At 43.8% G+C, this 25959-nt stretch overlaps 1 protein-coding gene across 1 annotated transcript; it reads left to right on the top strand.

The window, feature by feature from the left end:
* The first annotated feature begins 1595 nt into the window (after nt 1-1595).
* LOC135544942 (histone-lysine N-methyltransferase PRDM9-like) lies at nt 1596-18496 on the top strand. The gene is made up of 12 exons (XM_064972633.1): nt 1596-1659; nt 2811-3032; nt 4129-4331; nt 12362-12517; nt 12645-12744; nt 12852-12983; nt 16198-16469; nt 16604-16671; nt 16938-17128; nt 17351-17551; nt 17849-18254; nt 18442-18496. Exons 1-12 carry the CDS (start codon nt 1596-1598, stop codon nt 18494-18496), a joined length of 2070 nt encoding a protein of 689 aa, XP_064828705.1.
* The last annotated feature ends 7463 nt before the right edge of the window (nt 18497-25959 follow it).

The following is a 25959-nucleotide window of genomic DNA, read 5'->3' as shown; positions in this document are numbered from 1 at the left end:
CTCACCCCCTAACTCCACTCTGATTTCAGAGAACCTACACAATTTAGGTCTGGATCCAAAAATAATTGCTTCAGTTATAATAAGCTATCTCTGACCTAAGTGCAGAGATAGCTTATTATCTCCAAGCCATTTGCTAATGTTAGTAAACTCTGTGCTAATTATGCTCTCCAACATAGTTTTACTTTTGTGAGACACCAGAAGTGTAGAGTCATCCGCATAAAGAAAAAGACGGCAAGAACAAGCATCTTTCATATCGTTAATATACAATAAAAACAGCAGAGGCCCAAGCACGCTCTCTACTGTCATGCAAAGGCAGAATGAAATTGCTGACCTCCTTGTACTACAACATAAACAGGCCACACTCCCTGTTAGGGAGATACCTATGTTTGACGATGATCCTCTAAACTTTAGGCCATTTATGCGTGCATATGAGCATGGTATAGAAGATAAGACAAGCAGTCACCAGGATAGGCTCTATTACCTGGAACAGTACACCTCTGGTCAGCTCAAGGATCTGGTCCGTAGTTGTCTGCATATGGAAGCCAGAAGTGGCTATGCAGAGGCTAAGAGGTTGTTAAAGGAACACTTTGGCAATGAAATCAAAGTCACCACTGCTTACATGGAAAACGCTTGGAACTGGATAAACATCAAACCGGATGATGGAAAGGGACTGGGTGGCTATGCACTCTATCTTAGAGGATGCTGTAACGCTATGCAAGACCTACAGAACATGGAAGAGCTTAATCTTCCCTCCAACATAAAGTTGATCATGTCAAAACTTCCCTGCAAACTAAGGTGAAAAATGTAGGTCTACGGCATGTGATATTTTAGAGAGAAGCCACCTGAGGGCCCAGTTCAGTGACCTTGTGACGTTCATGGAAAAACAGGCCAAAATACTGCAGGATCCTTTGTACGGAGATATCCAAGATCCTCTGACCAACAATAGGTTTATTAAAACAGAAGCTGACTTTAAGCAGCAGTTCAAGTCCAAGAGTAGGGGAAGCAGCTTTGCCACTGCAGTAGCTGTAGTGGCAGATTGTGACCCTGAAAAACCTCTAAAAGTACAAACATTCAAAGTCAAGAAACCAGGCACCTACCCTTCTGATTCTCCCAGTATCTCATGTGTATTTTGCGCTGGTGAGCATTACCTGGTCGACTGCCAACAGGTGAAGGCACAGCCACACAAAGCCAAGGTTGAGTTTCTGAGATTTGGCTGTTTGATGAGAGGACACTTAAGCAAAGAATGTAAAAGAAGGATGACCTGTCAAAAATGTCAAAGAAAGCACCCCACTATCCTGCACATTGAAGGAAGAGAGAGATTTAGACCTCTGAAGGCAGATACGAGGGGTGTAGCAGTAAAGTGGGAGGAGACTGTCAGCAGTGCTCTTGTTTCACTGGAAGCTGGTGAAGATACCGGGGCCGGTACAGATTGTGCACTTACAATTGTGCCAGTTCAAGTAAAGATGGCAAATGGAAGCAGGTCTACGTTAACCTATGCATTTCTCGATTCTGGTAGCTCAGCAACATTTTGTACGAAGAGACTCATGAGGCAGTTGCAAGCTAAAGGCTGTGAGACTGAAATTCTGCTACGCACAATGGGGCAGGAGAGTCCTACCAAGAGCTTTGAGATATCTGGATTAGAGATTGGCAATGTGGAAGGTGACTCATTTCTTGCATTACCAAAGGTCTACACCCAAAATAAGATCCCAGTGACAAGAGAAAATATTCCCACTCAGAAAGACCTCAAAAGGTGGCCATACCTGAAAGAGGTTCAGTTGAAGGAAATTGACACCGACGTCGAACTCCTGATTGGCGTAAATGCTCCAAAGGCAATGGAACCCTGGAAATTCATAAATAATCAAGGCAACGGACCGTATGCAGTTAAAACCCTCTTTGGATGGGTGATGAACGGTCCTCTTAACAATTGTATCTCAATGGCCGACCTGGGGGTTCTTCTTGTAAATCAGTACAACCATGACTTCCCTGAGAGAGGGTATGAAGAGAAAAGTGAGATGTCAGCTGAGGATCGTAGGTTTATGGAGATCGTATCAAGCTCCATAACCCTCAAAGACCATCACTACTACTTACCGTTGCCCTTTCGTTAAAAAGATGTAATCCTGCCAAACAATCGTGACATGGCAAAGCAGCGGGCTCTAAATATTATCAGGAAGTTCAAGAAGGACAAAGGTTATGCTGCAGAATACAAAGGCTTAATGGAAGAGATGATAACATAAGGTTACGCCGAGAAGGTACCACAAGAACAGCTCCTCAGAGAGAAAGGCAAGGTATGGTACATACCACACCATGGCGTTCACCATAAGCGCAAAATAACGATACGAGTAGTGTTTGACTGTTCATCATCCTATAAAGGTACATCTCTTATCAGTGAACTCCTTCAAGGCCCTGACCTGGTAAACACGCTTATAGGAGTCTTGCTAAGATTTTGGCAAGAGTACATTGCCATGATGGCAGACATCGAAGGAATGTTCCATCAAGTACGTGTCCATGAAGATTACTTAGACTTCCTGCGATTCCTATGGTGGCCGGACGGTGATACTAACAAAAGATTGGAGGAGTACATAATGAAGGTTCATCTTTTCGGTGCTATATCCTCTCCAAGTTGTGCAAACTTTGCACTGCGAAAGACTGCAGAAGACAACTGTGAGGGGTACAATGAAGAGGTGATTCAAACAGTCAAGTCCAACTTCTATGTTGATGACTGCCTCAAGTCAGTGGCCACAGAAGAACAAGCCATAGCCCTCACACAAAAAAAATTCTCTCAACTGTCAGCTCTATTTATGATCCATTAGGTTTCCTCGCCCAATTTGTATTAAAGGCAAAGCAAATTCTTCAAGTGCTCTGCAAGCTAAAGTGTGGATGGGATGAAGTCATCCCTGAAGAACACTCTATTTCATGGCAGAGATGGCTCTCAGAGCTGGACCGGCTCTCCAGATTCCAGATAGACAGGTGTATGATGCCTGAGAACTTTGGTCAAGTCAAGACGGCACAGCTGCATCACTTCGGTGATGCAAGTGAACAAGGTTATGGCACGGCAAGCTACCTTAGGTTCATAAACTGTATGGAAAAGGTTCACATTGCATTCCTACTGGGGAAATCAAGGGTGACTCCACTCAAGCAGATGACAATCCCCAGACTGGAACTTGCTGCAGCAACATTGGCAGTGTGAGTGGACAGGATGTTAAGGTTGGAGCTCCAGATTGAACTTGAGGAGTCAACTTTTTGGACGGACAGCCAGTCTGTGCTAAAATACATCCGCAATGATACCAAGAGATTCCATACCTTTGTGGCTAATAGGGTTGCTATGATCCGTGACCTATCGAAAGCAAAACAGTGGAGGTATTTGAACTCCAAACACAACCCATCCGATGATGCCTCGAGGATTACATGTTGAAATGTTCCTGAACTCAAAGAGATGGCGCAATGGACCAGAATTCCTGGAGAAACCAGAAACTCAATGGCCGAAAGTCACCGAGGAGCTTAGCTCCATCCCTCCGGATGATCCAGAGGTGAGGGAAGACGTAATCGTAAACAGTACAAGCGTGGAAGAAAAGAGTCCAACCAGCAAATTGATTGAGTCCTATTCAACATGGAACAGATTGAAGAAAGCAGTTGCCTGGATGCTGAAACTGAAGAATCGTCTTCTACAGTTAAGCCAGAAAAGGAAATTTCTCTCTCAAACTGATCCAGATCAGAGTCTGACAAACTCACTGAAGGAACAAATTGACAATTTCAAACTGACGTTTGGAAAAGAAAGTCTGTCTGTGGATGACCTAGATGAAGCAGAAAAGGTCATCATCCGATTTGAACAACGACAGCACTTTAAGCAAGAAATTGCACTAGTTGTGAAAGGAAAACAATGTGCCAAGAGAAGTGGCTCAATCTGTAAGCTTGATCCAATTGTTGACAATGGCATTCCGAGAGTAGGAGGAAGGTTAAGCAAAGCTGCTATGCCTACGGAACTAAAGAATCCTATGATCCTGCCAAAAGACTCCTACATCTCTAGACTGATCTTACTCCACATCCATGAGCAGGTTGGCCACTCTGGGAGAGGTCACATGCTTTCTAGACTTCGCCAGTGATATTGGATACCCTGTGCCAACTCTTTAGCAAGGAAGATCCTTAAGAGCTGTGTCTTTTGCAGGCGGATGCAAGCTAGAGCTGGAGAACAGAAGATGGCCGACCTTCCACAAGATCGGGTGCCACCTGATTTGCCGCCTTTCACCCATGTGGGCATAGATTACTTCGGCCCCATAGAGGTGAAGCGAGGCCACGTTCATGTGAAGCGGTATGGTGTGATCTTTACTTGCCTTGTGAGTCGAGCTGTCCATCTAGAAGTTGCTAGTTATCTGGATACTGATTCCTGCATCAATGCCCTGCGCAGGTTCATCTGTCGAAAGGGCCCAGTAACAAGTATCAGAACAGACAATGGCACCAACTTTGTTGGAACACACAGAGAGCGAGGAGAAGCTATGAAAGAACTGGATCACAGCAAGATTCAAAATTAATTACTGAAGGAAGGAGTGACATGGTCATTCAACCCTCCCTCGGGAGCCCATCATGGGAGGGTATGGGATAGGTTGATCCGACTGGTGAAAAAGATCCTCTATTCAGTCCTTAAAGAGTAAGTCCTGGATGATGAGGCTTTGCAGACAGCCTTGTGTGAAGTTGAGGCGATTATGAACGACAGACCAATCACTACTGTAACAAATGCCCCTAATGATCTAGAACCCCTGACTCCGAACCATCTGCTTCATCTGAAAGCTAAGCCAGTCCTGCCACCAGGACTATTCCAGAGAAGCAACCTATACACAAGAAGGAGATGGAAGCAAGTACAATATATCACTGACCTCTTCTGGAAGAGATGGATCAGGGAGTATCTTCCACTTATGCAGGAGCGGAACAAGTGGAACAAAACTAAGAGAAACTTCAGTCCTGGTGACCTCGTGGTCATCGTCGTTGACACCGCCCCAAGGAACTCTTGGCTAATGGGGCGTGTGGTGGAGGCTTTACCAGGGGCCAAATGACTTGTCCGGAGCGTCATGGTTAAGACTAAGACCAATATCTTACAGAGACCTATCAATAAACTCTGTCTGCTCCTTGAGGCGACTGAGTGAAACACACACACACACAGGGCTCCATCTTAGAATCACGTGCACCTCTGATTCGTTGATGTCGTACTCTTACATTCTTTGATGTCATACATTTTTGGACGTCAAACTCTTGACATTTATGGAAGTTGAACACCTTTACACTTCAACTCAGACTGAGATCTATGGACTATTTTCCTATATGGCACCTTGTATATTTGTATATAGCTATCAACTGTAATAGTGCTCTGGTATAGAATGTTTTGTGTATTGGCTCTATGTTTGAATATTAAGTAATTGTTGTGCATTCAGTGCAGTCAACAATTAGGGGCCTGTATGGTAGAGCCGATTTGGACATATTTGTGTAAAAGACTGAACACATGGAGCTCCATGTATATTTGTGTAAATATATTAAATATTAATGTAAATGATGAAATATTAGGTACGTACCATTATGATTTATATTTACCTGATTTGAGATATATTAATTTGTTGTTTGTGTAACTCAGTTTTTGGCCCCCCCTCTTGCCTATTCATTGTATTGTGGTAAGTGTGTTAGGATAAAGGCAGGAAGTTGGGCCTTTGGGAGAGGGAGTCCTTGCTAGATGCGGGAGCGGTATAGTTTTTTGACCATACAGACAGGTCATAATATGTATTTTCCATATCAAGTATTCTATGCTTTAAGTTGATTGGATAATCATTTATTTGTTAGATATAAGAAGAATAAACATTTTTGTTGCACCATATCCCTGGATGTCATTGAATGTTTGGCCGTTTGGAAACCTTGAGTGTGGACTGTATGCGTACCAAACAACCCCGCTTCAGGCTTGGGCAGTGGCTATGAAAGGAAGCCACTACAGTATCAAATGCCTTCTGTAGCTTAACCCCAGTGCCTCCAGTTTGGAGATTAGGAGACAGTGGTTAACAGTATCAAAGGCCTTCTGTAGCTTAACCCCAGTGCCTCCAGTTTGGAGATTAGGAGACAGTGGTGAACTGTATCAAAGGCCTTCTGTACCTTAACCCCAGTGCCTCCAGTTTGGAGATTAGGAGACAGTGGTTAACTGTATCAAAGGCCTTCTGTAGTTTAACCCCAGTGCCTCCAGTTTGGAGATTAGGAGACAGTGGTGAACTGTATCAAAGGCCTTCTGTAGTTTAACCCCAGTGCCTCCAGTTTGGAGATTAGGAGACAGTGGTGAACTGTATCAAAGGCCTTCTGTACCTTAACCCCAGTGCCTCCAGTTTGGAGATTAGGAGACAGTGGTTAACAGTATCAAAGGCCTTCTGTATCTTAACCCCAGTGCCTCCAGTTTGGAGATTAGGAGACAGTGGTTAACTGTATCAAAGGCCTTCTGTAGCTTAACCCCAGTGCCTCCAGTTTGGAGATTAGGAGACAGTGGTTAACTGTATCAAAGGCCTTCTGTAGCTTAACCCCAGTGCCTCCAGTTTGGAGATTAGGAGACAGTGGTTAACAGTATCAAAGGCCTTCTGTATCTTAACCCCAGTGCCTCCAGTTTGGAGATTAGGAGACAGTGGTTAACTGTATCAAAGGCCTTCTGTAGCTTAACCCCAGTGCCTCCAGTTTGGAGATTAGGAGACAGTGGTTAACTGTATCAAAGGCCTTCTGTAGCTTAACCCCAGTGCCTCCAGTTTGGAGATTAGGAGACAGTGGTTAACTGTATCAAAGGCCTTCTGTAGCTTAACCCCAGTGCCTCCAGTTTGGAGATTAGGAGACAGTGGTTAACTGTATCAAAGGCCTTCTGTAGCTTAACCCCAGTGCCTCCAGTTTGGAGATTAGGAGACAGTGGTTAACTGTATCAAAGGCCTTCTGTAGCTTAACCCCAGTGCCTCCAGTTTGGAGATTAAGAGACAGTGGTTAACTGTATCAAAGGCCTTCTGTAGGTCAAGCAGTAGCATTCCACACAGATTTCCCTCATCAATCTCTTTCCTGATGAAGTCAGTCAAGTAAAGTAGACATGAATCAGTGGAGTATGTTTTTCTAAAACCCGACATTAGGCCCTGTTTGTCAACATATTCATACATTTGCTCGTGGACAATTCTCTCCAGGATCTTTGATGTTACACAGAGGATAGATACAGGCCTATAATTCATCACTTTCTGCTGTTCTTCCCTTGAACATGACAGTTAACAACTGCTCCTGGTGTGCCAATTACATCCATTAAAGCAGTCCTCTCACCTCTCTGATTCAGAGTTGGGAAAAAACACATTTTGGTTGAATGAGTTCAGTCTTGCAATGGACCAGGTATCCCCTTTCCCTCCCCTAGGTCTTGGTGCAATAACATCTGTCCAGTAGTCTGTAGCCTAAAAGCAATGGATTTATGTCTGAATAGTCATTCATTTCAGAAACCTATTTTAGACCATTGTGGGTACAGCTAATAATTCTACCTAGAAACAGTCAACCGTTGAGCTCTATCAGATAATGAAGAGACATACGGGCTGGACTGTCAGCGCCATGGACAGCAACAACAGCAACACTGGCAAGTTGCAACTAGAGGTGGGGAGTCTTGAATCCAAAATAATAGATTCCTAGACTCCCATTTCTGGGTGTCAAGCTTCGATTCCACTAGGAAGGAAACAATTTTCTGTAGTCTATTTAGAGAACACAAACTCTTGCATTTTACAACAAAGGAAGAGCAAAGCAAGCTAGCATGAGAGATGTAAGGGGCATAGCCAGGAATTTGTAGGCATCTCGGCCACAAGGCAGTCGGGACAGTGCATCGGTAGTTCAAAAGAGGTAGGCTATATGCAATGCTGTATTTCGCAATATCTTGGCTGCAATGTCTCACTCAAGTTCACTAAAGTAGGGGCTATCAATAGGAGTCAATTCAATTGTTGGTGGTAGGAACACAAGCATTTCGCTACACCCACAATAACATTGCTAAATGTGTATGTGACCAATACAATTTGATTTGAATAACAACAAATTAAGAATTACAGGGGGCAGTTTGGAAAACTAATACTGTGTGAAAATTATCTGGAATAACGCACATGCTTGGATAATAATTGCAAAACCAACGTCTCTAGTAATATCCGTCCGAATAGGGCTATAAACATAGCAGATAATAGGTTAATCACAGCATCATCTCATGGGATCCGTCAAAGCAGAGCACAGTAGAAATATCACTGAAAAATTATAGTTCCTACATTTTACCGTCTATATTCAAACAAAATACGCAATTTATAGGCAAATGGTCAGCATCATGCACCATGCCAGTCCTCTAGAACGTAAACGCAGTATTCCTAGTCGGACTCTGCAATATTAGGTTGGTTGTGCGTACACATCCGCTTCAGCGTGTTCTGGGAGTCGAACAAGAGTCGACTCCAATGAATGTAACCACAGAAGCCAGAGTCGACTCTAATGAATCCAACAACAGAAGTCGGAGTCGACTCCAGAAATCCCGGCGTCGTGCAGCACCAGGGAAACCTGGGCAGAGGGAGTTCAGGCAGTGATTTTCCACCTTCTTTCGCGCGGTTGTATGTTTGGCGCCAGAAGTTCTCGTGCTCAGTTGCTCTCACAATTTACCTCAGTTTAAAGTTTTCCCCAAACAACGGTTTCAAAAGGCAGGTAATTTAGCTAGCTAACAAGAATAACAGGCTCAACATTGTACAACATTGCTATTTTATCGGCTATATTTAGAATAATTTTTTAGCTCGGTAATGTAGAAAGCTAAATTACCATCAACAAGTTCGCCAGTGCTAAATTAGCTAGCTACTTCAACGTTACTGTACTGAAATAAATGTATAGCTAGTGGTAGCTATCTAGCTAAAAGGGTAACGCTAACTTGAGCTAGTTTACCAAAATAGTTAAATTAGCAACTTGCTGACAAATTAACAGTTGATAATGATATTATCTAACAATTTTCCTATATTTCGAATTTGACTAGCAATAAGTTACTGTAGCTACAAGTTCAGGGTCAAAAGACTTCAGGGACCTCAACAACAGGCAAGGATGAGTTCTTCGGATGAGGTGAGTTGAAAAATGCCTAGCTATCCTATCAGCTAACGGTAACTAACTGGCATAATCAAAGATACTGATGATGGAGAGGTAACTTAACGTTACTAATATTATAACATTTAGCCACCTATCGAGCTATGTAGCTATCTGAGATGTTCAGGTGATTCCTGCTTGTGGCATTTATACCTGGGCCAATGTCATACACCTGTGGACTCGCACTAGGATGATTTCCATGATTTGAAGACCTATTTCTCAAAGATGGAATGGACCCATCTCGTGAAATGTGAGAAAGTGCGGTACAGAAACTTGAAGAGGAACCACCTGGCTATGCTTACTATAGGTAAGTGTCCGAGATTTGAATAGAGACAAAAGGACATTTGACATTTATCAGTATTACTTTCGTTTATTTTAAACTCCTGTCATAGCGGAGTCTCTCTGCCTTTGTGTTGTATTGTGCCATGTCTCCACTCACTGGCATACCACATACCCAACCAGCAGCTCCCGCAAGGCGTGGTTTCTCTTAGGGCCTCATCCCTCCAAAATACCCTGGAGGTTACCCCCCGCCCCTTATAGCATATGAATATGAACACAATAAAGCCCTGGCATTTGTTTTTTAGAATTATAGGAAATTTACTGTAAAACATCAACATTTCTGCTCAGACCTTGCTGGTCCCCGCAAAACTGTTCTACACCTCTCTCTCTACTGTGTGTTGTATTGATCAGAGAATCTACTGTGTGTGCTAATGTGTCCCTCAGGGCTGAACTCCCCAGTACCTGCGTTTATGAGGAGAAGCAGGCCTAAATTGTTGAACACTGCTCCGCTTTTTGCACCCAGCGACTCAGAGGAGGATGAGTGGACCCCTCGACTGGAGAGATGCCCACCAGGTATAGCTGTAGTAGTAAACGAGGATGTTGTAAGACGTATCATATTAGAGGACAACCTGCAGAACACATTCTTTTACATTTTGGAGTGCTTCATTTTTATACGGGATCGCCAAAACAGAAAGAGTATCTTATCACTCATCGATTATCAGGTTGTATGTCCTGTTACATCTAACACAGCTCAAAAAACAAATAGGAATATTGTGTACAGGGCATTCGTAAAGACCCCTTAACTTTTTCCACATTTTGTTTATCACAGCCTTATTCTAAAATTGATTAAATGTATTTTTCCCCCTCATCAATCTACACACAATAACCCATAATGACAAAGCAAAAACAGGTTTTTATTCATTTTTGCAAATTTATTAAAAAATAATAAAAACTGAAATATCACATTTACATATGTATTCAGACCCTTTACTCAGTACTTTGTTGAAAAACCTTTGGCAGCAACTACAGCCTCAAGTCTTCTTGGGTATAAAGCTACAAGCGTGGCACACCTGTATTTGGGGAGTTTCTCCCATTCTTCTCTGTAGATTATCTCAAGCTCTGTCAGGTTGGATGGGGAGCGTCGCTGCACAGCTATTTTCCAGAGACTTGTCCTTAAGCCACTCCTGCATTGTCTTGGCTGTGTGTTTAGGGTTGTTGTTCTGTTGGAAGGTGAACCATCGCCCCAGTCTGAGGTCCTGAGTGCTCTGGAGCAGGTTTTCATCAAGGATCTCTCTGTAATTTTCTCTATTCATCTTTCCCTCAATCCAGACTAGTCTCCCAGTCCCTGCTGCTGAAAAACATCCCCACAGCATGATGCTGCCACCACCCTGCTTCACCGTAGGGATGGTGCCAGGTTTCCTCCAGACGTGACACTTGGCATTCAGGCCAAAGAGTTCCATCTTGGTATCATCAGACCAGAGAATCTTGTTTCTCATTGTCGGAGTCCTTTAGGTGCCTTTTGGAAAACTCCAAGCAGGCTGTCATGTGCCATTTTTTGAGGAGTGGCTTCTGTTTGGCCACTCTACCATAAAGGCCTGATTGGTGGAGTGCTGCAGAGATAGTTGTACTGTTGGAAGGTTCTCCCATCTCCACAGCAGAACTCTAGAGCTTTGTCAGAGTGACCATCGGGTTCTTGGTCACCTCCCCGACCAAGGCCCTTCTCCCCCGATTGTTCAGTTTGGCCGGGCGGCCAGAGTCTTGATGGTTCCAAACTCCTTGCATTTAAGAATGATGGAGGCCACTGTTCTTGGGGACCTTCAATGCTGCAGACATTTTTTTCCCCTTCCCCAGATCTGTGCCTCGACACAATCTTGTCTTGGAGCTCTACGGACAATTCCTTCCACCTCATAGCTTGGGTTTTTGCTCTGACATGCACTGTCAACTGTGGGACCTTATATAGACAGGTGTGTTTCTTTCCAAATCATGTCCAATCAATTGAATTTACCACAGGTGGACTCCAATCAAGTTGTAGAAAGATCTCAAGGCTGATCAATGGAAACAGGATGCACCTTCAAGTCTCATAGGGTCTGAAAACGTATGTAAATAAAGTAATTAATCCATTCTGTGCCATTTTGACTATAAACTTTTATCCTGAAATCATCAATCTGAGGTCAAAGGGAGGTTATTTCCCCCCAATTCGATGCATTCAAAACATGGGGTTGTTTAAAGTAGTAACACATACTGTCCACTTCATGGAAAGTAGTGTAAAATACATTAATTCACATAATTAAATATCTTAAGTTAGGATGATAGTAAATTAAGCAAACTCACAGATTTTTTTTATATAATCACATATATTTCTCATTAGTTTAACCATTTTAGAGATGAATTTTAAAAAAATGGTCCTAAAGACAATTTAACCAGGCGCTCTAGGTTAAGGTTTGTGCAGCAGGCTGAACGTTCCTAATAGAAGAGGTCTGTTAGTAGCTAGGTAGGACTTATTTTCATTTTCTGATCTTTCCCCACAGCATCCCGGAGCTTCCGACGCCCAACCAGGAGACCAGCAGCATCTCAGGGAGTCCCTCAGCCTGACAAACCTGCCACACCTGCTACACTTACAGTACAGGTAACTTTTTTTTAAACACCTGCACAGGTGCATGTAATACATCTTGTGAGTTTTTGTTTCTCTTCACTACGCTAGCAGATACTAGTCCTCTCAATGACTGGAGCTGTGAAGTGTGAACCAATTAATTAAATTATGGTTATAAAGTGTCTTCAGAAAGTATTCATACCCCTTGACTTATTCCATATTTTGTTGTGTTACAGCCCTGAATTGAACATGTGTATCATGTTCGGTATGTAATTGCTCTACTGTAGATAAAGAGGGCTGACAACTCTTGTCTGTTCATTGTCATATTTGTCATATAACGCTCTGTCCCCCCCCCCACCCCTCTCCTTTGATCCTCAGCAGCCCCCCAGTGGCGAGGAGGCAGGACCCAGTAATATGGGGACAGAACCCGCCCAGCCATTAATTGAGGAGCTGACAGAAGAAGAAGTGGCCTTCCTCAGAGACGGCAGCCCAGCAGACACCCACAGTGGAGTACAGGAGGGGCTAGGAGCCATGGTGTGTGTTACTGTCATACACATAACACAACACACAATATATATTAATTCATGTTGTTTCAAATCAAAGGTCATGATGCCACACAGACCAAGTGGTCAGTTTGAACTCTCCTCTTGTCTTTTTCCAGGAGGGTCAGAGTGAAGCGACCCCCAGCACCAGTGGAGGGGAGGCAGGGAGTTCCACACAGCAAGGGGCTCATTTGTTGCACCCCAAACCATCAACCTCAGGTAACAGAGACAGACAAGAATAGACTGTTAGAGTTTGAGATGGTGATTTAAAACCTGTTTGTTTCATTTGGCTTCAGAGAAAATAGCTTATTTTGTGTTTGTACCAGGCCCGTCTAAGAGAGAGTGGCTGGAAAGGCAGAAAGCAGAGCTGAACACATACACGCGCAGCAGAAATCTGAGAGACAGACCAAGAATCACTTACACAGAGGAGGAGGTCCCCAAAGATGATCACTACCTCTGTGAGTCATTACCTCTCTCTGTCTCTCTCTGTGTATCTATCGCTTTCTAGCTCTCTCTCGGAATAAAGACATTTCAAATGTCATAGTATGTATATATACAGTGTTGTAATGATGTGCAAATAGTTAAAGTACCAAAGGGAAAATAAATAAGCATAAATATGGGTGTATTTAGAGGTCGACCGATTATGCTTTTTCCACGCCGATACCGATTTATTGGAGGACCAAAAAAGCCGATACCGATTAATCGGACGATTTTTAATGACAATTACAACACTTATTTTAACTTAATATAATACATCAATAAAAATCAATTTAGCCTCAAATAAATAATGAAGCATGTTCAATTTGGTTTAAATGATGCAAAAACAAAGTGTTGGAGAAGAAAGTAAAAGTGCAATATGTGCCATGTAAAAAAGCTAACGTTTCAGTTCCTTGCTCAGAACATGAGAACATATGAAAGCTGGTGGTTCCTTTTAACATGAGACTTCAATATTCCAAGGTAAGAGGTTTTAGGTTGAAGTTAATATAGTATTTATAGGACTATTTATCTCTATACCATTTGTATTTCATATACCTGACTATTGGATGTTCTTATAGGCATTATAGTATTGCCAGTGTAACAGTATAGCTTCTGTCCCTCTCCTCGCTCCAACCTGGGCTTGAACCAGGAACACATCGACAACAGCCACACTCAAAGCAGCGTTACCCATCGCTCCACAAAAGCCGCGGCCCTTGCAGAGCAAGGGGAATAACTACTCCAAGTCTCAGAGCAAGTGACGTTTGAAACGCTATTAGCGCACACCCAGCTAACTAGCTAGCCATTTCACATTGGTTACACCAGCCATTAGGCTGATAGGCTTGAAGCCATACACAGCGCTGTGCTTGCGAAGAGCTGTTGGCAAAACATACGAAAGTGCTGTTTGAATGGATGCTTACGAGCCTGCTGCTGCTCAGTCAGACTGCTCTATCAAATCATAGACTTAATTACATAATAACACACAGAAATATGAGCCTTTTGTCATTAATATGATCGAATCCGGAAGCTATCATTTCGAAAACAAAACATTTATTCTTTCAGTGAAATACGTAACCGTTACGTATTTTATCTAATGGGTGGCATCCCTAAGTCTAAATATTCTTGTTACATTGCACAACCTTCAATGTTATGCCATAATTACATAAAATTCTGGCAAATTAGGCAGCAGTAAATGTTGCATATACACTGACTCTGCGTGCAATGAACGCAAGAGAAATAACACAATTTCACCTGGTTAATATTGCCTGCTAACCTGGATTTCTTTTAGCTAAATATGCAGGTTTAAAAATATATACTTCTGTGTATTTATTTTAAGAAATGCATTGGTGTTTATGGTTAGGTACAGTGGTCCAACGATTGTGCTTTTTTTGCAAATGCACTTTTGTTAAATCATCCCCCAGCGTTGAATCGATTATATGCAACGCAGGACACGCTAGATAAACGAGTAATATCATCAACCATGTGTAGTTAACTAGTGATTATGATTTTATTTATTTTTTATTTTATTTTACTTTTATTTAACCAGGCAGGTCAGTTAAGAACAAATTCTTATTTTCAATGACGGCCTAGGAACAGTGGGTTAACTGCCTGCATTTGTGTAACAGGCAGGCTCCTCGTGGAATGCAACGAGAGGGAGGTGGTTAGAGCATTGGACTAGTTAACTGTAAGGTTGCAAGATTGGATCCCCCGAGCTGACAAGGTGAAAATCTGTCGTTCTGCCCCTGAACAAGGCAGTTAACCCACCGTTCCTAGGCCGTCATCGTAAATAAGAATGTGTTCTTAGCTGACTTGACTAGTTAAATAAAAGGTATAAAAAAAGACAGATTTCCGATTGTTATGAAAACTTGAAATCAGCCCTAATTAATCGGCCATTTCGATTAATCGGTCAACATCCTAGTTGTATTTACAATGGTGTTTGTTCTTCACTGGTTGCCCTTTTCTTGTGGCAACAGGTCACAAATCTTGCTGAAGCCTCTGTGATGTCACACTTTGGTATTTCACCCAGTAGATATGGGAGTTTATCAAAATTTGATTTGTTTTGGAATTATTTGTGGATCTGTGTAATCTGAGGGAAATATGTATCTCTAATATGGTCATACATTGGGCAGGGGGTTAGGAAGTGCAGCTCAGTTTCCACCTCATTTTGTGGGCAGTGTGAACATAGCCTGTCTTCTTTTGAGAGCCATGTCTGCCTACGGCGGCCTTTCTCAATAGCAAGGCTATGCTCACTGAGTCTGTACATAGTCAAAGCTTTCCTTAAGTTTGGGTCAGTCACAGTGGTCAGGTATTCTGCCGCTGTGTACTCTCTGTTTAGGGCCAAATAGCATTCTAGTTTGCTCTGTTTATTTGTTAATCATTTCCAATGTGTCAAGTAATTATATTTTTGTTTACTCATGATTTGGTTGGGTCTAATTGTGTTGCTGTCCTGGGGCTCTATGGGGTCTGTTTTTCAGGCAGCAGGTAGCCTAGTGGTTAGAGCATTGGGCCAGTAACTGAATGGTTGCTGGATCGAATCCCTGAGCTGACAAGGTAAAAATATGTTGTTCTCCCCCTGAACAAGGCAGTTAACTGTTCCCCGGGAGGCATCATTGTAAATAAGAATTTGTTCTTAACTGACTTGCCTAGTTAAATAAAAATACAATTGTGTTTGTGAACAGAGCCCTAGGACCAGCTTGCTTAGGGTTCATCTCTGTAGGTGGTTGTGGTATTGAATGCCTCTTTTCTGGATTTTGATAATTAGCGGGTATCGGCTTAATTCTCTTTTGCATTATTTGGTATTTTACGTTGTATATTTTTTTTTGCAGAATTCTGCGTGCAGAGTCTCAATTTGGTCTTTGTCCCATTTTGTGAAATTATGGTTGGTGAGCAGACCCCAGACCTCACAACCATAAAGGGCAATGGGTTCTATAACTGATTCAAGTATTTTTAGCCAGATCCTAATTGGTCTGTCAAATTTTATGTTCCTTTTGATGGCGTAGAAGACCCTTCTTGCCTTGTCTCTCAGATCGTTCACAGCTTACCTGTGGCGCTGATGTTTAAGCTGAGGTATGAATAGTTTTTTGTGTGCTCTCTTTCACTCAACCTAGTTGTTTTTTTTAAACATTTTGAATGCATGTCTTCATCATCATCATAATAACTGGACGTTTAACATGTTCTGTTTTTCTTTCTCTCTCCCAGACTGTGAGGACTGCAAGTCTTTCTTCATGGAGGAGTGTGGGGTCCATGGTCCTCCCCTCTTCGTCCCGGACATCCCTGCCCCTCTAGGAACCTCTGACAGGGCCAGACTCACCCTCCCGTCCGGCCTGGAGATCAGGACATCAAGCATCCCTGAAGCAGGACTGGGGGTTTTCAACCATGGAAACACTGTGCCTGCAGGAGCCCACTATGGACCTTATGAAGGAGAGATCACAGACAAGGAACAAGCCATGGAGAGTGGCTACTCCTGGGTGGTGAGAGAAGTGTGTGTGTGTGTGTGTGTGTAGCGATGAGACAAGATAGTAGCTACTTAAACAATTGGATACCATGAAATTGGGGAGAAAAAGGGGTAAAAAATAAACTAAATATGAATAGTTGTTTTCCTCAGATCAACAAGAGCAGACACTGGGACGACTACATCGATGCTGGGAGAGACACTCACTCCAACTGGATGAGGTGAGCAACACTGAAGTACAGAGGAAGTCTCACAGTCCTCTTCCTCCTTCTGTTTCTCTCTGTATCTACAGTGGTTCCTCAATTAAAAGTTTTGAGCTTTATGCCGCAACACTTAGTGGCAGATTGTGGTAAATTGCGTCATTCCGCCATTGCGAGGAACCACTGCACCTACCTGTTTCTATTTGACAATTGAAGACCTCAATCTCTTGTACATAATTAACCCCCGACTGCTCTCTCTTTCTCTGTCTCTCCCTCTCTCTTCTCAGGTATGTGAACTGTGCTCGTCGTGAAGAAGAGCAGAATCTGGTGTCCTTCCAGTACAGAGGAGGGATTCTGTACCGCTGCTGTAAGCCCATAGCTGTTGGAGAGGAGCTGTTGGTTTGGTACGGAGAGGAGTACGCCAGAGACCTGGGCATTGTCTTCGACTACCTCTGGGACAAAAAGAGCTCTGCTAAAGGTCATTTCTCCTCTCTTCCTCCCCTCTTCATCCCTCTCTCTCTGCCCTTACTATTACTAATTTCTCAATTGAAACTCATTGATTTTAAATATGATTTCTGTGGTGTATTATCATACTGGTCCTGAGTTTTCTCTGTTCATGTCAAGTTGTCTGGAACAATAATGATCATGCACCTTGTGATCTTGATTTCTCTTCTTTCTTTCTCTCCTTCATCTCTCTCAGATGTGAATGCTGAGTCGTCCCAGGTCCAGATCTTCTCGTGCTCTGGCTGTCCGTTCTCCTTCACCTCTCAGATCTTCCTCCACAAGCACATAAAGAGAAGTCACCATGATGAGTATGTCAGACTGTTGAGGAGTGGAGAGATCAGATCAGAGAATCTCATGTCCTCCAGCAACTCAACACAGCACCATGGAACCACCTCAAGTTCCTCCAACCCAGCTCCCACCAGGAAACAGAGCGAGATGGACAAGCCACGATCAAACCACTGCTCCCAGTGTGGGAAGAGTTTCAGTACAGGGAGTAGTCTCAGAACACACCAGCGCACTCACACAGGAGAGAAGCCATTTCACTGCTCTCAGTGTGGGAAGAGTTTCAGTACAGGGGGTAGTCTCAGAACACACCAGCTCACTCACACAGGAGAGAAGCCATTTCACTGCTCCCAGTGTGGGAAGAGTTTCAGTACAGGGGGTAGTCTCAGAACACACCAGCTCACTCACACAGGAGAGAAGCCATTTCACTGCTCTCAGTGTGGGAAGAGTTTCAGTCAGTCAAGTGACTTAAAGATACACCAGCGCACTCACACAGGAGAGAAGCCATTTCACTGCTCTCAGTGTGGGAAGAGTTTCAGTAGAGGGGATCATCTCAGAACACACCAGCTCACTCACACAGGAGAGAAGCCGTTTCACTGCTCTCAGTGTGGGAAGAGTTTCATTCAGTCAAGAGACTTAAAGATACACCAGCGCACTCACACAGGAGAGAAGCCATTTCACTGCTCTCAGTGTGGGAAGAGTTTCAGTACAGGGAGTAATCTCAGAACACACCAGCTCACTCACACAGGAGAGAAGCCATTTCACTGCTCTCAGTGTGGGAAGAGTTTCAGTACAGGGGGTAGTCTCAGAACACACCAGCTCACTCACACAGGAGAGAAGCCATTTCACTGCTCTCAGTGTGGGAAGAGTTTCAGTACAGGGAGTAATCTCAGAACACACCAGCTCACTCACACAGGAGAGAAGCCATTTCACTGCTCTCAGTGTGGGAAGAGTTTCAGTACAGGGGGTAGTCTCAGAACACACCAGCTCACTCACACAGGAGAGAAGCCGTTTCACTGCTCTCAGTGTGGGAAGAGTTTCAGTCAGTCAGGACATCTAAAGAGACACCAGTGTTGTAAAAAGAGTAAAGAAGTAGAACTTTAGATTCTCTTGACATTGGGACAGTAATGTAATCGAAGTGTAATGTTCCATCATGAAACATGACTGATGCGTCTTTATATAGACACTGAACTATTTGGATAGAAATTATGATATTCATCAAACTGTCAACACTTTTTAAATTCTCTCAAAGTACTGTGTCATTGTAATAGAATTGAATACGCATAAATGTATGAATCTTAATTTATAGTATGAAATCTTACATAAATGTATGTGTATAAACATGAACTTTTAAGTAAATTATTTTTAAACTGAAATGAATATCTCCCAAGTTATAAACATGACAAGGTTTTAATCCATTTTTATGTGATAATAAAATGTATTTCTTTACTCTGGTGTCCATCTTGTGTATTTAGTGTCAGATATTAACAAATCACCCAAGAGGATTCACTCATTTCCTTCATACGTATTATTCCGTGAATTCACTGTTGATGATTTGCATTCCATAAGTACATTTAAACTTTGATCCATGTTTAATAATCTTCAGGTACTAGAAGCCCCTCTTCAGCCCACAAACACTTATTAACTGAGTGGGAATGGTCAAGGAACTGACAAATTGCATAAATCTGGATCTTGATAAAAGTAATTTAATTTGATCATGAATTCAATTAATATAATTACACCTTTCAGTTATCTAAACAATTTCTAATAAAAAAACACTTGAATATCTACTGCAGGAGGGCTGCTGCTAAATGGTAGATTTGCATAAAATGTTTGTTTTTTTTCTCCCCCAAATAATCCCTTCAATTAAAGTCCAATCCCTGGATTCAGTTTCTCTAAAGTAGGAGTGGTAATCTAGGACCAGGTCCAAAACTGATCCCCTACTCCAGTGGTTCACAACTCCAGTACCCACATCAACTGCAGTCAGTGGACTAAAGTGACTAGGCATCAGGATTGATAATAAGGTATTTGAGGTAGATATTTTCCAGAAGGCAGGGTACAGTCATTAGTCATCAGGATAGATAAGTTATTTGAGGTACAGTGCCTTCACATTTTGTTACGTTACAGCCTTGTTCTGAAATGGATTAAATACAATTTTAAAAATCCTCAGCAATTTACACACAATACCCCATAATGACCAAGTGAAAACAGGTTTTATTTTTTGTGTGCAAATGTAAAAATAAAAAACAGAAATACAGTATTTACATAAGTATTCATACCCTTTGCTATGAGAATCGAAATTGAGCCAAGGTGCATCCTTTTTTCATTGATCATCCTTGAGATGCTTACATAACTTGATTGGAGTCCACCTGTGGTAAATTCAAATGATTGGTCATGATTTGGAAAGGCCCACACTTGTATATATGAGGTCACACCAAGCTATGAGGTTGAAGGAATTGACCGTAGCGCTCCGAGACAGGTTTGTGTCGAGGCACAGATCTGGGGAAGGGTACCAAAACATTTCTACAGCATTGAAGGTCCCAAAGAACACAGTGGCCTCCATCATTCTTAAATTGAAGAAGTTGGAAACCACCAAGACTCTTCCAAGAGCTGGCCTTGGTCAGGGAGGTGACTAAGAGATGGGAAAACCTTCAATAAGGACAACCAGCTCTACAGCCCTCCACCAATCAGGCCTTTATGGTAGAGTGGCCATATGGAAATCACTCATCAATAAAACATTTGCCAAAAGGCACCTGAAGACTCAGACCATTAGAAACAAGATTCTCTGGTCTGATGAAACCAAGATTGAACTCTTTGGCCTGAATGCCAAGCATCACTTCTGGATGAAACCTGGCACCCACTCTGAAGTTTCTAAAACTGTTTGACTGATGTCTGTGTATAACAGAACTCATATGGCAGGCAAAAATCTGAGAAAAAATCAAAACAGGAAGTGGGAAAAATGAGGTTTGTAGGTTTTCAAGTCTTTGCCTATCCAAGATACAGTGTCCGATTGCACTTCCCAAGGCTTCCACTAGATGTCAACAGTCTTTAGAACCTTCTTTCAGGCTTCTACTGTGAAGGGGGAGCGAATAAGAGCTGTTTGACTAAGCGGTCTGGCAGAATACCATGAGCTAAGACATGCGCATGGCCGTGAGAGCGAGCTGCGTTCCTTTTCATTTCTAAAGACAAAGGAATTGTCCGGTTGAAACATTTTTGAAGATTTATGTGAAAAACATCCTAAAGATTGATTCTATACATCGTTTGACATGTTTCTACGAACTGTAATATAAATGTTTTGGCTTTTCGTCTGAACTATTGCCTGGACTAAGTGCCTGCGCCTCGTGAATTTGGATTTGTGAACTAAACGCGCGAACAAGTAGGAGGTATTTGGACATAAATGATGGACTTTATCGAACAAATCAAACAATATTGTGGAACTGAGATTCCTGAGAGTGCATTCCGATGAAGATCATCAAAGGTAAGTGAATATTTATAATGCTCTTTCTGACTCCACAACATGGCGGGTATCTGTATGGCTTGTTTTGGTGCCTGAGCGCTGTACTCAGATTATTACATGGTGTGCTTTTTTCATAAAGCTTTTTTAAAATCTGACACAGCGGTTGCATTAAGGAGAAGTATATCTTTAATTCCATGCATATCAGTTGTATTTATGATGAGTATTTCTGTAATTTGATGTGGCTCTGCACTTTCAACGGATATTTGTTTGAGAATGCATTTCTGAACATAACGCGCCAATGTAAACTGAGATTTTTGGATATAAATATGAACGTTATCGAACAAAACATACATGTATTGTGTAACATGAAGTCCTATGAGTGCCATCTGATAAAGATCATCAAAGGTTAGTGATTAGTTGTATCTCTATTTCTGCTTTTTGTGACTCCTCTCTTTGGCTGGAAAAATGGCTGTGTTTTTCTGTGACTAGGCACTGTCCTAACATAATCGCATGGTATGCTTTTCTCATAAAGACTTTTTGAAATCGGACACTGTGGTGAGATTAACAACAAGTGTATCTTTAAAATGGAGTATAATACTTGTATGTTCGAGGAACTTAAATTATGAGATTTCTGTTGTTTGAATTTGGCGCCCTGCACTTTCACTGGCTGTTGTCAAACCGATCCCGTTAACGGGATTTCAGCCATAAGAAGTTTTTTTAAGGACAACAAAGTCAAGGTATTGGAGTGGCCATCACAAAGCCCTGACCTCAATCCTATAGAAAATCTGTGGGCAGAACTGAAAAAGCGTGTGCGAGCAAGGAGGCCTTCAAACCTGACACAGTTACACCAGCTCTGTCAGGAGGAATGGGCCAACATTCACCCAACTTATTGTGGGAAGCTTGTGGAAGGCCACCCAAAACGTTTGACCCAAGTTCATCAATTTAAAGGCAATGCTACCAAATACTAATTGAGTGTATGTAAACTTCTGACCCACTGGAAATGTGATGAAAGTAATAAAAACTGAAATAAATAATTCTCTCTACTATTATTTTGACATTTCACATTCTTAAAATAAAGTGGTTATCCTAACTGACCTAAAACAGGGAATTGTTACTAGGATTAAATGTCAGGAATAGTGAAAAACTGAGTTTAAATGTATTTGGCTAAGGTGTATGTAAACTTCCGACTTCAAGGCAGGGTAAAGTCACTAGGTATCAGGATAGATAATATAAGTTATTTCAAGTGTGTATGTGTGTGTATGTGTATTGTGTGTGTATAGTGTGTGTTTGTATTACATGGTAATGTGTGTGGTGCATCTGTTGGGGGCCACTCAAGGAGTTGGGAAACACTTTCCTACTCTAATACAGGGCTCTAGTCCTCAACTCTAATACAGGGCCCTGGTCCTCTACTCTAATACAGGGCTCTGGTCCCCTACTCTAATACAGGGCCCTGGTCCTCTACTCTAATACAGGGCCCTGGTCCTCTACTCCAATACAGGGCTCTGGTTGTTATGAACTTAAGTGAAGACCCAAAAGCGGTTTTAACAGAAAACAGAGTTCTTTAATGAAAAAACAGGAATGGCATAAATCCTCTTCCAACGTTGTCAGCGGAACAAAAAGAACGTTAGTATAGTGCAGGATGCACCTGCCAGGCAGACTCCGACAGGACAGGACAAGGTGGAAGCAAACGAGACGACAGCTTGCTTCTGGCATCAAAAAACACAAACAAGAATCAGACACTGAAAGTAGCAGGAACAGAGAGAGAAATAGAGACCTAATCAGAGGGGGAAGAGAGAACAGGTGGGAACGAGTGAATGAGCTAGTTAGGGAAAATGTAGAACAGCTGAAGAATGAGAGACAGAGAAGGTAACCTAAAAAGACCAGCAGAGAGAGACAGAGTGAAGAGAAAGGACAGGAACAGACATAACAAGACATGACAGTACCCCCCCCCACTCACCGAGCGCCTCCTGGCGCACTCGAGGAGGAAACCTGGCGGCAACGGAGGAAATCATCGATCAGCGAACGGTCCAGCACGTCCCGAGAGGGAACCCAACTCCTCTCCTCAGGACCGTACCCCTCCCAATCCACTAGGTACTGATGACCACGGCCCCGAGGGCGCATGTCCAAAATCTTACGAACCCTGTAGATGGGTGCGCCTCGACAAGGATGGGGGGGGGGAGGGACGAGCGGGGGCGCGAAGAACGGGCTTAACACAGGAGACATGGAAGACCGGGTGAACGCGACGAAGATAGCGCGGGAGAAGAAGTCGCACTGCGACAGGATTAATGACCTGAGAAATACGGAACGGACCAATGAACCGCGGGGCCAACTTGCGAGAAGCTGTCTTAAGGGGAAGGTTCTGAGTGGAGAGCCATACTCTCTGACCGCAACAATATCTAGGACTCTTGGTCCTACGCTTATTAGCGGCCCTCACAGTCTGCGCCCTATTACGGCAAAGTGCCGACCTGACCCCCTTCCAGGTGCGCGCAACGCTGGACAAAAGCCTGAGCGGAGGGGACGCAGGACTCGGCGAGCTGAGATGAGAACAGCGGAGGCTGGTACCCGAGGCTACTCTGAAAAGGGGATAGACCGGTAGCAGACGAGGGAAGCGAGTTGTGGGCGTACTCTGCCCAGGGAGCTGTTCTGACCAAGACGCAGGGTTACGAAAAGAAAGACTGCGTAAAATGTGACCAACAGTCTGATTGGCCCGTTCGGCTTGACCGTTAGACTGGGGATGAAAGCCGGACGAGAGACTGACGGAAGCCCCAATCAAACGGCAAAACTCCCTCCAAAATTGAGACGTGAACTGCGGGCCTCTGTCGGAAACGACGTCAGACGGAAGGCCATGAATTCGGAAAACATTCTCGATAATGATCTGAGCCGTCTCCTTAGCAGAAGGGAGCTTATCGAGAGGAATGAAATGAGCCGCCTTAGAGAATCTATCGACAACCGTAAGAATAACTGTCTTCCCCGCTGATGAAGGCAGTCCGGTGATAAAATCTAAAGCGATGTGAGACCACGGTCGAGAGGGAATGGGAAGCGGTCTGAGACGGCCGGCAGGAGGAGAGTTCCCAGATTTAGTCTGCGCGCAGACCGAACAAGCGGCGACAAATCGACGCGCGTCACGTTCCCGAGTGGGCCACCAGAAACGCTGGCGAATGGAAGCGAGCGTACCCCGAACGCCGGGGTGGCCGGCTAACTTGGCAGAGTGGGCCCACTGAAGAACGGCCGGACGAGTAGGAACGGGAACGAACAGAAGGTTCCTAGAACAAGCTCGCGGCGACGGAGTGTGAGCGAGTGCTTGCTTTACCTGCCTCTCAATTCCCCAGACAGTCAACCCGACAACACGCCCCTCAGGGAGAATCCCATCGGGGTCGGTGGAGACCTCAGAAGAACTGAAGAGACGAGATAAAGCATCAGGTTTGGTGTTTTTGAGCCCTGACGATAAGAAATAACAAACTCGAAACGAGCGAAAAACAGAGCCCAACGAGCCTGACGCGCATTAAGTCGTTTGGCTGAACGGATGTACTCAAGGTTCCTATGGTCAGTCCAAACGACAAAAGGAACGGTCGCCCCCTCCAACCACTGTCGCCATTCGCCTAGGGCTAAGCGGATGGCGAGCAGTTCGCGATTACCAACATCATAGTTACGTTCTGACGGCGATAAGCGATGAGAGAAAACGCGCAAGGATGGACCTTGCCGTCAGAGAGAGCGCTGAGAAAGAATGGCTCCCACGCCCACCTCTGACGCGTCAACCTCAACAACAAACTGTCTAGAGATGTCAGGTGTAACAAGAATAGGAGCGGATGTAAAACGATTCTTAAGAAGATCAAAAGCTCCCTGGGCGGAAACGGACCACTTAAAGCACGTCTTAACAGAAGTAAGGGCTGTGAGAGGAGCTGCCACCTGACCGAAATTACGGATGAAACGACGGTAGAAATTAGCGAAGCCCAGAAAGCGCTGCAGCTCGACGCGTGACTTAGGAACGGGCCAATCAATGACAGCCTGGACCTTAGCGGGATCCATCTTAATGCCCTCAGCGGAAATAACGGAACCGAGAAAAGGGACAGAGGCGGCATGAAAAGTGCACTTCTCAGCCTTCACATAAAGACAGTTCTCCAAAAGGCGCTGGAGGACGCGTCGCACGTGCTGAACATGAATCGAGAGAGACGGTGAAAAAATCAGGATATCGTCCATGTAAACGAAAACAAAAATGTTCAGCATGTCTCTCAGGACGTCGTTAACTAGTGCCTGAAAGACAGCTGGAGCGTTAACGAGGCCGAAAGGAAGAACCCGGTATTCAAAGTGCCCTAACGGAGTGTTAAACGCCGTCTTCCACTCGTCCCCCTCCCTGATGCGCACGAGATGGTAGGCATTACGAAGGTCCAATTTGGTGAAAAACCTGGCTCCCTGCAGGATCTCGAAGGCTGAAGACATAAGAGGAAGCGGATAACGATTCTTAACTGTTATGTCATTCAGCCCTCGATAATCCACGCATGGGCGCAGGGACCCGTCCTTCTTCTGAACAAAAAAACCCCGCTCCGGCGGGGGAGGAGGAGGAGACTATGGTACCGGCGTCGAGCGAAACCGACAAATAATCCTCGAGAGCCTTACGTTCGGGAGCCGACAGAGAGTATAATCTACCCCGGGGGAGTAGTTCCCGGAAGGAGATCAATACTACAGTCATACGACCGGTGTGGAGGGAGAGAAGTGGCCTTGGAACGACTGAACACCGTGCGCAGATCGTGATACTCCTCCGGCACCCCTGTCAAATCGCCAGGCTCCTCCTGTGAAGAAGAGACAGAGGAAACAGGAGGGATAGCAGACATTAAACAGGTTACATGACAAGAAACATTCCAGGATAGGATAGTATTACTAGACCAATTAATAGAAGGGTTATGGCGCACTAGCCAGGGATGACCCAAAACAACAGGTGTAAAAGGTGAACGAAAAATTAAAAAAGAAATGGTTTCGCTATGATTACCAGAGACAGTGAGGGTTAAAGGCAGCGTCTCACGCTGAATCTTGGGGAGAGAACTACCATCTAAAGCGAACAAGGCCCTGGG

The sequence above is a fragment of the Oncorhynchus masou genome, chromosome 9, assembly GCF_036934945.1.
Source record: "Oncorhynchus masou masou isolate Uvic2021 chromosome 9, UVic_Omas_1.1, whole genome shotgun sequence".
Classification (NCBI taxonomy): Eukaryota; Metazoa; Chordata; class Actinopteri; order Salmoniformes; family Salmonidae; genus Oncorhynchus; species Oncorhynchus masou.
The sequence above is the reverse complement of the archived record's forward strand: the minus strand, read 5'-3'. Positions and strand labels throughout refer to the sequence as shown.

Coding starts and splice junctions, on each gene's coding strand:
- LOC135544942 (XM_064972633.1), top strand. CDS start 1,596: ATGGGGCAGGAGAGTCCTACCAAGAGCTTTGAGATATCTGGATTAGAG. Junction 4,332..12,361: donor GTGTGATCTTTACTTGCCTT/GTGAGTCGAGCT, acceptor TTTGATCCTCAG/CAGCCCCCCAGTGGCGAGGA. Junction 17,129..17,350: donor CAAAAAGAGCTCTGCTAAAG/GTCATTTCTCCT, acceptor CATCTCTCTCAG/ATGTGAATGCTGAGTCGTCC.